General features: G+C 37.6%; 3 protein-coding genes across 8 annotated transcripts; all 3 read left to right on the forward strand.

The window, feature by feature from the left end:
• LOC18789094 lies at nucleotides 1,447-5,105 on the forward strand. 6 transcript variants are annotated; one of them, XM_020554463.1, is made up of 4 exons: nucleotides 1,447-1,917; nucleotides 2,438-3,305; nucleotides 3,965-4,183; nucleotides 4,519-5,105. In XM_020554463.1, the coding sequence occupies exons 2-3, from the start codon at nucleotides 2,440-2,442 to the stop codon at nucleotides 4,176-4,178; spliced, it is 1,080 nt and encodes a 359-aa protein (XP_020410052.1). In that variant the 5' UTR covers nucleotides 1,447-1,917; nucleotides 2,438-2,439; the 3' UTR covers nucleotides 4,179-4,183; nucleotides 4,519-5,105. The 6 variants fall into 6 exon arrangements, with proteins under 6 accessions (XP_020410052.1, XP_020410051.1, XP_020410050.1 ...); XM_020554462.1 differs by having other exon boundaries at nucleotides 4,525-5,105; XM_020554461.1 differs by having other exon boundaries at nucleotides 4,535-5,105.
• LOC18793013 (mitochondrial carrier protein MTM1) lies at nucleotides 6,031-8,937 on the forward strand. The gene is made up of 7 exons (XM_007226070.2): nucleotides 6,031-6,349; nucleotides 6,786-6,902; nucleotides 7,078-7,153; nucleotides 7,345-7,440; nucleotides 7,592-8,108; nucleotides 8,269-8,404; nucleotides 8,552-8,937. Exons 1-7 carry the CDS (start codon nucleotides 6,347-6,349, stop codon nucleotides 8,738-8,740), a joined length of 1,134 nt encoding a protein of 377 aa, XP_007226132.2. The 5' UTR covers nucleotides 6,031-6,346; the 3' UTR covers nucleotides 8,741-8,937.
• LOC18792480 (proteinaceous RNase P 1, chloroplastic/mitochondrial) lies at nucleotides 9,031-12,629 on the forward strand. Its single transcript, XM_007225643.2, has 6 exons — nucleotides 9,031-10,409; nucleotides 11,107-11,196; nucleotides 11,296-11,477; nucleotides 11,678-11,798; nucleotides 12,102-12,170; nucleotides 12,315-12,629. Exons 1-6 carry the CDS (start codon nucleotides 9,279-9,281, stop codon nucleotides 12,417-12,419), a joined length of 1,698 nt encoding a protein of 565 aa, XP_007225705.1. The 5' UTR covers nucleotides 9,031-9,278; the 3' UTR covers nucleotides 12,420-12,629.

Genomic DNA, 13,246 nt, shown 5'->3' on the forward strand with positions numbered 1-13,246 from the left:
ACAGACTCTCTAATTCAATTAATGCAATATCATGGAAAAGAATGAAAATATGTGAAAAATGTCTATATATTTATAATATGAAAATAAAAAAATGCATGTTTTTAACATGACTTATTATCACAAAACGTCCCTAAGGTTTACAAAACTATCTAATTGCATACTTAATTATTTTTTTTGTCATTCGTGGTCCTCAAGGTTAGTATATGTAATCACAAATGGTCTCTGCCGTTAGGTTCCGTCAAAAACTCTGTTAGTTTGTTGATGTGGCATATATATATCACAAAACACCCCTGAAGTTCATGCACCTATCACAAATGGTCCCTGCGAATTTTTTTATTTTTTAATTTAAAAATATATATTATATTTTAAATACATGTGACACTATATTATTGTAGATGTGGGCTTCATATATATGCCACATCAACAAACTTAGAGTTTTTTTTAAATCATTTAAAAATGAAAAAACTAAGGGTTTAGGGTTCATAAATAGTCCTCAAGATTAGAATCCTTCTATAAATGTTTTTTTCATTTATAAATAATTTAAAAAAGAAAACCAAAATTTTATGAATTTTAAATTAAAAAATAAAAAAATTCGTACGGACCATTTGTGATAAGTGCGTGAATCTCAGGAATGTTTTGTGATATATATATGCCACATCAGCAAACTAACGGGGTTTTTGACGGAATCTAATGGTATGGACCATTTGTGATCGCACATACTAACCTTGGAGACCACGAGTAACACAAAAAAATATTAAAGAGGTTATCTGATAGTTTTGTAAACCTTAGGGACATTTTGTGATAATAAGCCTTTTAACATTTCAAAGTAGGTTTCGTTTTTCTGAAGTAAAATTAAATGTTTTAGAGAGTCAAAGTCAACTTAACATTCTTGAAGAGAGAGAAAGAGGTTGTAATTTTGATTATTGAGTTTCATAAGGCTATTGAAGAGATTTTTTATAATGTATCTCATCTATTTGAGCATCACAAAGTAGTTGAAAAGGCTATTAGAGATGCTCTAAATGACCTAACCTACAACTGTACCTATAAATTAAACTTAATATGATCTATTTGATTATTTTCTTTTTGCTTTTATTTTTAGTATACGCGATAATCGAAATTATAGAGTAGAGAGATTTCTCACACACACAATACTAAAATCATGAGGAATCAATTCAAATGTGATGTAAGTTAAGACTCTTTTTTATTGAGTTATACCCTTTTGCCTTTTTGCTTGTTTATTATGTCGAAAATTGGCATCCTAATTCAGGGAAAATGCCACATTATTCACAACTCACAAAGATCTTATTCCAAATGGACACTTTTCGTCCACGAATCAAATTACTATTATATCCTTATCCCGTGACGTGGCATCGAACGATAGGACGAATCCGAACACCTGAATTAAATCCCAGCATGCGACGGCTTATGTAGCGCCCAAAGAAGGCAGAGTAGTTAAAATGGCGCGAAAGGCAGTGATCGTTAGTTACAGATACAGAGGGAACCCAAAGAAACGCCGAAAATGTCGCAACGCCTTTCATCATCAGATTTTCCCACTCACAAACCCTAATTTCCCATTTGGCATTCCCTCATTATTATTTCTACAACACAAATTCAGATATTCAACGGCAACAGCTTTGAGTCCTATCTTTTTTATTTATTTTCTATTTTTTACAAAATTAGGGTTTATCAATCAAGGGGTTTCTCCTTCTTATATTTTTTCTAATATTTGGGTTTTTAAGATTTGTAAGTTTCCAATTTCTATTTCTCGGGTAATTTTTCGATTCAATTGCCGTGTGGGAGGAGGGTTTCCTATCACAAAAAAGAAAAAGAGAGGTGAGCAGGAGGCAGAGGACTGCTGATCGTCCCGATGGGGTCATTTGGAATTGGGGACCGAAGGGCTTCTTTGTAATGATTCAAGTGAGCTTCTTTCCTTCTTTATCTATTTGTTAGATTTTTGAATCAATTTGAATTTAGCTATCAAATTCATGGCTTATATCTGAAAATGAAATTTCAAGAATTTATAGGGAAAAGACATTGCTTGTTGTCTTAGCATATTGAAATGCTTGTGCAAATGACGGCTCACGCAGTTAATTTGGTAATTGTTGATATTATAAACACATGAAATTGTATATAACTGGTAGGGGTTTAAATTTGTTGGTTTTCATAACCCATTCATTTAAATGGCTCAAAGTTTTGAATTGTGTGAATTGATAATGACATGTGTGTCCGCCAAACTAATACCGAATGCTCCTCTTTCTAGACGGCTGTGTTTTGCTTTACTTGAAAATCTTAGTTAACTGTTATTGTGATAGCATTTTCCATTCAAGCAACCAAGTTGGAAATCCATCAACTTACTGCGGATTTAGTTTCTATACTTTATAAGATTTGAAAGCAAAGTCTATCAATTATATCTGTTATGAAATTGGGCATGTTTCAGTTATGGACTTGGAACCTGGCAGCAGAAACAGTAAGCATTCAGAAATAGTTGTTGATGGAAGTGGAGGCAGTAAGCACTCAGAAACATCAAAGGCTCCTGATGCGAGTGATAGAAATAGCCATTCAACAATACGTCCAGAGGCTGATGCTAATGAAGGTGATCTGCGTGTCCCGTCCAGAAAGCTAATCTCTTTGTCCTCTTTGTCTTCAGTGGCATCAGACTCGTCATTGGAAGATCTCTTCCAAGTGGACACAAATAGAATTTCCACTTCACCACATATTGCTTCCCTCCCTAAACATCATGACCACAGCTCTCTGGGCCCCGCATCAACATCCCGAGTTTCGGATGTTGGGCATGGTATGTCACCGACAGAATCCCCCACAGTCCAAATGATGGAACGGAGTGGAGGATATGATCCTTGCAGGATCCCGTCTTCTGTGTTTGCAAGAAGTAAATCCAACAAAGAAATGGAATGGAGTGTTGCTTCCAATGAGTCATTGTTTAGCATTCATTTAGGCAACAATAGCTTTTCCAGAGACCATATATTTTTGCTGGGTGATTTGACTAAGTCTGGGGAACTATATAAATCAGGCGAGTTGTTTGGGCTCAGTCCACACCCTCCTCCAATTCCTGAGCTAGAAATTGAAAGCAATGGGATTGAAGAGGTGAGGGAATCTGGAGCTGAAGGAATGGCAGATGAGACCGTCAAGGCCACTGCAAGAACAAATGCCGAAGATCATAGTGAGGGAAGAGTACCACCTCGAAATGTATCCTTCAAATCCCATAGCCTCTCCCGCCGTTCCGATGGGAGTGGAGCTAGCACACGCTCTTTTGCCTTCCCAATGTACGTCTATATAAATTTTCTAAGGTGAACTATGCATGGATAGTCCCTATCTTTTCATATGGATGCACTGTGTACTAAAGGATGGGCATGCATACAGTTTTGAATGTATAATACAGAGCTTGTGTTCATAGAATAATTTCTAGTATTATACATGCTCATGCACACACAAAATTCAGACATACGCATGTCTACAGTAGTTTGTGTGCATAGGAAGCATCATCTGTGTGCATGCTCATGTATGTATATATGCACGGAAGTTCCCAAACCTAAAACTTTTCTTTTATTGGCTAAGATCCCGAACCTTGAACTCGGTCGATGAAGAATATAGCTTTGTTTATTAGAGAACAAAGAAGCGTGCATGGCCATTGTGCTACTGTTCTAATTGTAGTTGGGCGTTCTGCCATGGTACATGGCCAACCTGCTACTGTTTGAATTGTAGCTGGGCGTTCTGCTACCCTTGGAACTGTAGCAGAAAGAATCCATTGTGATTTTACAACCATGTATGCATGTTTCTTTAACCATAGAGGCCATTTGTCCGTCTTTAAGTAGAAACAGAAATCCTTAATAATAATATTTTCTTTTACTAAATTATCATCTATATATTTGATATCTTTTCATGTCTCTGTGTCTCTTGCAAATGCAATCTATGGTTTGTGACTGTTATGCACATTTTGATATGGCAGATTGACAGATGGGATGAAAAATTCTATGAAGGTTACACAGTATACCGAAGAGAAGTGTCTGGAGCCACCAGCAGCGGCCAAAGTATCGACTAAAAAAGTAACCAAATCAAAACCCACCTATTGGTGTCGTTGCTTTTCTTGGTGCAAGTGGGGTTGTTCTTGTCATCGTCACTGTTCTAGTCCTTCTTGTTCTTGTTGTGGTGGTTGTTGTTGAGAAATGTAAGTGCTATCCTCTTTCTTTGTCCATAATGAATGCCTAACCTTCCTTTAAGGTACTTGTTCCGAGAAAAGTATGTATAGTTACAGAAGATCAGTCATTCACACATCGAAATCCCCTCAAACTCAGTTGATAGTTGGAGTGTCTTCTATTCTATGTCAGATATCTAGTGCAATAATTTCTAGTACTCTAGTTTCAGGTCATATTTTTTGCTTTGGTTTATGCACAACATGCTACATGGTGTAACTTGAATTGTACAGTAGGTTTAATGCATCTTATAATACATGTAGCATTTGCATACAATAAGGGAAACTTGTAAGCTCTCTTGTCTGATTAGTCTCAGTTTCATCTAGTGGGAAGCCCTGAATGCTACACGAAATCTGCAATGCTTTGCATTCCAAAGGCATACGAAGAAGAACAACCCAGGTCTCTCTCTCTCATTTGCCATATCATAAAGTAATGTGAGCAGAGCAGGCTGTGAAAAACCTTGACAGACAAAACTTTCTGTCAACATGCTGCTCCAGGAAGAATGTGCTACCAATTTGACAAGAGCAATCTGCCAAGCCAATCAGGGGCATAGCTAGCAACTTTCTTCGCAACGGAAGCTGACTTTAATTGAAGCATGGATTTGAATGACAGAACATTTAGCAGCAGAATCAGCACCAGCCCTTATGTTATCTTGATTTATCAGGCATGGTCCGAGAGTACAGAGCGGGCTCATCACATGTTACCAAAAATCTCCTTCCAACAAAGAATACTTTGGTAATGTACATAACCAATTTGAGATGCCATATGATCATTTAGTTTTAAATATGCAGGTCCATCCATGAGAAAAGGATCCACAAATTTATTTTTTATTATAGTTACCTGGATATTTTCTTCAAATGAGACAGTCGCTGAAACGATAAGCAGGATATTTCACAATTGGCAATTCTCTCCTCACTTGTTAATATCAAAAGTTGCGAAAAAAACATTGTTCTCTCAATCCATGGGCTTAAAAAAATATATATAGGGTTAAAAAATTTCTGGTCACTTGGTTTTACTTGGAAATTCAATTTGGTCACTGTGAATTTTTTTTAGCCAAATTGATCATTGTGTTTTTCAAAGTTTACAATTTATAGACATTCTCCGTTATCTTCCGTTAAGTGCAGTTTTTATTTTTATTTTTGTAGGAAGCAACTTCAGACTTCTTCCTCTAACTCAACAAGTTAGGGTATATTGTGCTATTAGGGGTTAACATATTGAGAGAAATGGTTAAAATTGAAATTGTGAGGTCTAAGGAAAATAAAAAAGGCAAATCAAATTCAAATGAAATCAACAACTTTCCAATGTAATGTTGGTGCTCTATCATCTTGATTACGTCTCCTTGCCATATGAAGTCACAATACACTTTTCACTCAATCGATTCAAGTTTAATATAGCATCCAATCTATGACCTTATAACTCATAGTTCCGATTTCAACCCAAAATTTCCCCTAGTTTGTTAAACCTTAACAACACAATATACCATAACTCGTAAAATCATAAAATAAAAAATTGCACTTAAAGAATGTTAACGGAAGATAATAGAATGTCTATAAATTGTAAACTTTAGGAAACACAATGTCCAAGTTTATTAAAAAAAATTCTTAGTGACCAAATTGAATTTTCGTGTAAAACCCAATGACCCAAAAATATATTTAAAGAGAGATGATAATTTCTAAAAAAAAGAAGAAGAAGAAAGGGAGATATGATAAGAATATCATTAAATCATTAAGAAATGCCACTTTTTTAATAATAAAAAAAATATTGAAGTGGCAGATTTGTGAAATTTGCAATTTGGGGTTGGGTGTTATCAAATCGAATATGAATTGGGCTTCGATTAAAAAGTCCCAGGCCCAAAAAGCAATCTCCCATTCCCTCCTCTCCTCATCTCCTCCGTTGCCCGTGATGGCGCTGCTTATTGCTCAGCAGCTCAAGAATTTTTATAGAAGTTTTTTAGTTTGAGAATTTAAATTTTGATAAAAAATGAAACTTTTTCCGTGTTGCAGTTGATATACGTTCAAGAATGTTGCCATGTTGCTGATATTTAGCTTACTACTCCTTCCTGTTAGAGTTTTGAGAGCTGGAATTCACACTACGATTTTGAAGAAGGGAAAGAAGAAAGCAAAGTGACTTTAACAGCGATGGTACCGCATTCTTTGACTGCTAATTTCTAAAACACTCATTTTAAGCATTTCTTCATTTTGATTAATTTTGTTTTTGTTGTTTTTTCTTTTAATGTTCTTCGGGTTTTCATATATGAAGTATATTGTAAATAACGTGTTTGAGGAAAGGCCGCAGAGGGACCAATTCTTATTTATCTTCTACTGGTCTTGGTATATGCTTGCTGGGTCACTATTAAAAAGAGAAAGAAACAAATTAGTGCCTGTTCAGATTTAGTTTTTCATCATGAACTACTAACTGTACAGGCATTTGTATTGCATCTGACAGTTGTTGAGTAACATGTGTGGAAATAGATTACGAATAAATCTTTGTTACTTAAAAGTTGACTGGCATATAAAGCTCTATCTCAATTGCTGATGAGAAATATTTACTTTTTCTTTGATTTTTGTTGAATTTTAGATGGATGAGTGGTTAAAGAACCAGATCTTTGCAATCCATGCACTTTCTGGTGTAGGGTCGGTGGCATTAGGCACAGCTCTTACTTACCCTCTTGATACTATCAAAACCCTTATTCAGGTTTGTTACCGACATCTTTGCCTAGATTTCTGATGCTTGAGAAGTTATTTGTTTTTCAAAATCTCTGTTATGTACTACTCTTCTTAATGAATATTTTTTCCTATAAAAAAAATGAAGAGCAATGTCATAATCTGCTTCTACCCTGGATCCTCATTTATTTTCATTGTGAGAACAGGTTGGTTCAGGGTCTAATAAACAACTGACAACTGCTCAGGTTTTAAAGAGAGTTCGATACTTTTCAGGAAATACAGGTGCTTCCCCGAATTTTTTATTTTTTCAATTCTACCTTTACTTGACAAGATATAAGAAGCATGGGAGTACATGAGAGTTACTAGGATGGTTTCATTAGTGTTTCCACATCCTGTTGCTCTCCCCCAACCCCCAAAACACCCTCAAGGGCTTACTGATAAGTACTAAGTTTGGTTTGTGATGCATATTGTAGGTTTGTACAATGGTTTCCTATGGCTGGCAGTGGGAAGAACTTTTGGGGTTGGAGCTCGCTTTGGGACCTATGAAATTTTGACAGCCTTTTATAAAGGTATTTCCCTTAATTTGTCTGTACCCGATAATAAACATGTGAAGTTACATGGATAGAGTGGTGTATCAATATATGGTACCAAAATTTATCTTTGTTATAATTGATTTACAGCTTCTGATACATTATGTGGTTGCAAATACCTCTTTTGCAGATGGTCGAGAAGATAACTATGTCTACGTCTCTGAGGCCCTCCTGGCAGGACTTGTTGCTGGTGTTGCAGAAGCACTAATAAGTTCTCCCTTTGAACTTATAAAACTTCGTGCCCAGGTGACCTCTGCTTCTCGCATTCCAAGCTCGGCCTCTCTCACAGAAAAGGGAGCTGTTGCACCTGTGATTCAGAGGTTATTGCGTGGATATATTCCGGACGTGAAGGCATTAAATTCTTCTGTTGGCCTTTTATCCACCCTAACAACCAAACATCCCAATATGACGAGTGCTTTACAAGAGTATCCATGGATGATGACGGGATCTGGGAGGCCACCATCCGTGTTCAGTGTTAGGAAACCATCTGAAGTCATCTCTTTAGAAGGATGGGGTGCATTATGGAGAGGCCTACGGTCAGGGGTTGTTCGGGATTCAGTTTTTGGTGGCATATTCTTCTCTACTTGGCAATCCCTGCACCAAGCAATGCTTGACTGGAAGGCAGTGGGGATGGATCCAGAACCTAGGTATTAAAGGGACTTGCTATGACCTACCCCGTATAAGTTCAATCACACCATCAAGCACCATATTTTGCATTTCTCATGTCTGTGCATCCAATGCTTACATGTAAAAAATAAATTAACGTACCCTTTTTCTTTTTACTGAAGTGCATTTTCTTTGTCTAAGGTTGGATGATGAAATTGGTCCTCTGTCTCCTTGGGCTGTGAGTCTTGCTGCTGGAGTTTCTGGTTCAGTTGCTGCAGCTGCTTCTCATTGTTTTGACACTGCTAAGTCTCGATCACAATGTATTGTGCTGCCCAAGGTATGCTACCTGTTCTTGGCAACGTTAGTCTGCTTTGGGCGTGATCTACTAGCATCAGCTCAACAAAATGCCTTGCCATGGGTGTTTTTTTATTAATAAGGTTGCTTTGGTAATGAATGTTGAAAGTTTGTGTTTTGTTTTGGGCAGTTTGTCTCTACGGAGAGGAAGCTTCTGAAATGGGGAAGACCAGGGAATAGGTTTGAGAGACTTACAGGGATTCACCCTGCAGACAGGAATCTCCTGTTCCGTGGCCTTGGGTTACGGATGGCTCGCAGTGGGATTGCATCATTCATCATGGTGGGAAGTTATTTCTTGACTGTGGATCGTCTTGCTTGAAGATGATCAAATTAATTGGCATAGAATGCTTAGTTGAATTCACAGAGAGCTGCATATGTGTAGCTGTATACGTTTAGCTGTTTTGTTATCTAAATGAAACTAGTCTTTTTGTCCAAAGGCATTGATAATACATCTTCGGGTTTAACATGCTTGTCCGTGTCTTCCTCTAAACAAAATCTCGTCTTGGCTATTCTTTTTAACTACACTTCTGCACATTTTCGTTGTATGATTCTCCCTCTCTCTCTTTTTTTCTTAGTTATTTATTTATTTATTTGGTCATGGAAAAAAGGAAAGAAAAAAAAAAAAGAGGAAGTAAAGTAAGCAAGCCCATTGCGACGTGTCGTTTCCCGCTCACGGAGTGGCAGCTAGGGTTTTAGATAGTTGCAGATGTTTTCAACCTCTCTGCTCAACTCTCACGCTCAGCCCTGCAAACATGAATAACAGAGAAAATAACCAGACTTGTTTTCAATAACCCAATAATTGCTTTGTATTACAAATTTACAATCCACAACAAAAACCCAAAAGAAATAAAAAAAAAATGGTAGGCGCTCTCGCCAGAACCCCACCTCTCTTCTCCTCGTTCATCAAAATCCCACTTCCCCTAATCTCCCGCAATTCTCGCTGCATTTTTCGTACAATTATCCACTTCCCGAAACCTAAACTGACCCCAACTTCCATGGACAACTTCTCCATGGACAAAAGGCTCCATCTTTGCACTCTGGCTCTCTCCAATGATTCACCTTCGCGTTCGGCTTCGGCGCCACTGGTTTCCAACAAATCCAAGAAGAAAGCAAGGCGAGAATCGCCGGAGGGGGTACTGAGGCACAAGCTCGACATGTGTTCCAGGCAGGGCCACCTGGTCGAAGCTCTGAGGATTTATGATGAGGCCAGAAGTAGAGGGCTCCCGCTTAGTCTGCACCATTATAATGTTTTGCTTTATTTGTGCTCTTCCAATGGTGGTGCTGATGATGATGGTGTGGGTTTGAAGAGGGGTTTTGAGATTTTTCGCCAGATGGTTGATGATAAGGTTGTGCCCAATGAGGCCACGTTTACCAGTGCTGCTAGGCTTGCGGCAGCGGCAGAGGACCCGGAAATGGCCTTTCATTTGGTGAAGCAGATGAAGGGTCTTGGGATTCCGCCCAAGTTGAGGTCCTACGGCCCGGCATTGTTTGGGTTCTGTAAGAAGGGGGAGGCTGATAGAGCTTATGAAGTTGATGCCCACATGGTAGAATCTAAGGTCATCGCTGAGGAGCCTGAGATTTCTGCTTTGTTAAAAGTTAGTTCTGATTCTAGCAAGGGTGACAAGGTTTATGAGATGTTGCACCGGTTGCGGATTTCCGTGAGGCAGGTCTCCGAGTCGACTTCTGGGGTGGTGGAGGAGTGGTTTATGTCGGAGGAGGCGGCTAATGTTGGGATGGAGAGTTGGGATGTGGAGAAGGTGAGGGAAGGGGTTGTGAGAGGAGGTGGTGGGTGGCATGGGCAAGGGTGGTTGGGGAGTGGGAATTGGAGGGTGGTTAGGACTCAGATGGATGAAGCAGGGACATGCTCTTGTTGCGGCCAAAAGCTTGTTTCTATCGATATTGATCCAAAAGAAACTGAGAATTTTGCTACCTCTTTGAACAAATTGGCTAGCCAAAGGGAGGTTAAGGCTGATTTTTTTCAGTTCAAGGTGTGACTCTGCTTTCCTTGTTTATTTGTCTTCAGGTTCTGAGATTTTAAGAAAATTGGTTACCCATGACGGATTAGAGTTTTAAGATTCAAGTTTTAACTTTAGCATATCATAATTCGAAAATTTGAAAGCTCAATGATTGGATGAACTTATTCGATTTGCGCAAATGATTCAACTTGCTTGATATGCATCTTTATATTCATGTCGTTATATTAATGGGAAGAGTTCCCCCTTGGAGGGCCTTGTGGATGTATGCATTAAGTTGTATAAATTGTTTGCAACTATATTGGTGTTTAACTAAATACTAATTTTGTGATGATTAGTGCTTCAATTTCGCTTAGAGGTCAAGACTGACATTAGAATTTAGAACACAGTGTATGAGATATGATATCTCCTAAGCTTGGGTTTATTGGGAAAATAACTTCATAACTCCATTAGGAGGTCCGACCCAAAAAAGAAAGAAACTCTGTTAGGAGGCACAGTTTATAAAGAGTACTAGTGGCAGTGCCTTCCCAATCTTGTGAGATCCAATTGTTGTCAAACCCCCCATTCCTCGTGTGTTTTCTTGTCATGTTATCATGATACCGATTTCATTAATTAGTCAATGGTCGATATCTCATATTTTGTATAATTCAGGCAAATGATTCATAATATGTTTGTCAGCTGTCATGATTGATTAGAAGTTAAACTCATCCAGGAGTGGCTTCAGAAGCATGGTCCATTTGATGCTGTTATAGATGGTGCCAATGTGGGTCTTATCAATCTACATAATTTCAGCTTTTCCCAGGTGAGTGGGAGACTATGACTAGTTTTGTAACACTCCATAGTTTGATTTCTTCATATCAGTATATAATAGGCGACTTCATGACTCCATCTTTGGTTGTAGCTCAATACTCTGGTGAACCGGTTACGCCAAATGAGCCCGTCAAAGAGATTGCCACTTGTTATATTACACACAAATCGTGTAACTGGTGGCCCTGCTCAGAATCCTAATAACAAGAAATTGTTAGAGAGTTGGAAAAAGGCTGGTGCACTTTATGCTACCCCTGCTGGTTCAAATGATGATTGGTAAGTTTGCATATCTTGAGCAATAAAATGATTGGACTGATTTCTTAGAGATTGTTGCATGTTGAAAAGGAGAAATATTTAAACGAATAGTTGCAACATATATATATATATATATATGCTCCATGGCTTAAATATCTATAGGTCTCAGATTATTACCAGAGTTTGAATGTGCCTAAAAGGTATTCCCGTGTGATTTATAGGTACTGGTTATATGCTGCTGTTAATTCCAAGTGTTTGCTGGTGACAAACGATGAGATGAGAGACCACTTGTTCCAACTTCTAGGGACTAACTTTTTCCCAAGATGGAAGGAAAAACATCAGGTATCATGCTTCTGCTGATTTATGTTCTCAATATCTAGAAGAATCTTTGGTATGTAGTCAAAATCTTGTCCGAATTGTCTATCCATCCATGCAAACAGCTTGAGGGGGCTTTTGCTTGGATCCATCTTTAAATGTATCCCCCAATTTCTCAAAGATAATAAGGGAGGAGACATTTGAAAGGGCATTTGGCTGTTCTTGTATTTTTTTTCTTAGATAGTATGGCAAATACCAGTAACCAGAAATTTGAATAAATAAATAAATAAAATTAATTGTTCACTGTTTATATATGTTCATATTTTGCAGGTTCGAATGTCAGTCTCGAGGCAGGGACTTGCCCTTCACATGCCACCCCCATATTCAATTGTAATTCAGGTGTGATAATGAGCCAATAATATCTTCTTCTTTCTTTCATCTAGTTGTTGTTGAGTATAAACACAAACTTTTGCTTTAGTTGTATGGAGTTGTAACAGCCTAGAACACAAGTTGATGAATACATTGTTGGGTGATGTAATGCAGGAGTCGGAGGATGGGCGGTGGCACGTGCCAACAACCATAGGTGATGACATTGAGACCCCAAGGCAGTGGCTGTGTGCCACCAGAGCCACAACAAATACCAAATAGAGGGAGATATATATATATATATATATATATATATATATATATTTCTTTGATTCTTAATTCTTAATTCTCAGTTCATAAGTGGTTTTTCAAAGATAAAAATATAATTCATTGTACACTATGATTTAGAGTACACTGTAATTGCTATTTGTGTGAGAATAATGCCCTCCTCAAGGTTAATCTATAGATTTCTTTGGTCTACATATATTTGAACTTAAGGGTTCGTTTAAGTTAAGGATTGGTTACATATTTCTAATCTCGGTCGTTAGATTGTATTCATTAGATGTGTTGGTAGATTTAATATGCAATAGACATGCAGTCCAACGATCAAGATTAGAAATATGTAATCAATCCTTAACATAAAATATTTATTAAAGAATTTTTGTAAAATAACATTGCTTTGGGTTAATTTGTTTTACAATCAGAACAACCAGCTCCAGTTAACTTTTCCGTGAAGAAAGTAGTGGTAATTATCTCGGATTAACTAATCATGTGATATGCGATTATCAGATTTTGTGAGTAATATCAGGATTTGGGCGGAAATTGTAAATTATCATTGCAATTGTAACATTAAATTAGAGAAAATAGAAACTATTGACGATAATTCAGACCAAAATTAGGAAATTGATTTTGTGAAAATTATTAGGTTTGATTAAATAATAATTTGAACGGAAACAATAATTGTTTTTTTATATTATTATTTAGTCGTTAAGCAAGAAGAGAATGAAAAGCAGAATGTCTCTTGACGGCAGGTGGCACAGAAAGACCGCCACGTAGACAAACATGCAGGGCCCCAGTATCCGCATGGTTTTACAAGCAGCAGCCATATG

The sequence above is a fragment of the Prunus persica genome, chromosome G1 (genome assembly GCF_000346465.2).
Source record: "Prunus persica cultivar Lovell chromosome G1, Prunus_persica_NCBIv2, whole genome shotgun sequence".
Taxonomy (NCBI): Eukaryota; Viridiplantae; Streptophyta; class Magnoliopsida; order Rosales; family Rosaceae; genus Prunus; species Prunus persica.

Bases quoted from the DNA above. Each gene is read 5' to 3' on its own strand.
- LOC18789094 (XM_020554460.1), top strand. From the start codon at position 2,440: ATGGACTTGGAACCTGGCAGCAGAAACAGTAAGCATTCAGAAATAGTT. The intron at 3,306-3,964 runs GTGAACTATGCA...TTGATATGGCAG, and splicing joins GTCTATATAAATTTTCTAAG to ATTGACAGATGGGATGAAAA.
- LOC18793013 (XM_007226070.2), top strand. The intron at 7,441-7,591 runs GTATTTCCCTTA...CCTCTTTTGCAG, and splicing joins TTTGACAGCCTTTTATAAAG to ATGGTCGAGAAGATAACTAT. The intron at 8,405-8,551 runs GTATGCTACCTG...TGTTTTGGGCAG, and splicing joins AATGTATTGTGCTGCCCAAG to TTTGTCTCTACGGAGAGGAA.
- LOC18792480 (XM_007225643.2), top strand. From the start codon at position 9,279: ATGGTAGGCGCTCTCGCCAGAACCCCACCTCTCTTCTCCTCGTTCATC. The intron at 10,410-11,106 runs GTGTGACTCTGC...AAACTCATCCAG, and splicing joins CTGATTTTTTTCAGTTCAAG to GAGTGGCTTCAGAAGCATGG. The intron at 12,171-12,314 runs GTGTGATAATGA...GATGTAATGCAG, and splicing joins CATATTCAATTGTAATTCAG to GAGTCGGAGGATGGGCGGTG.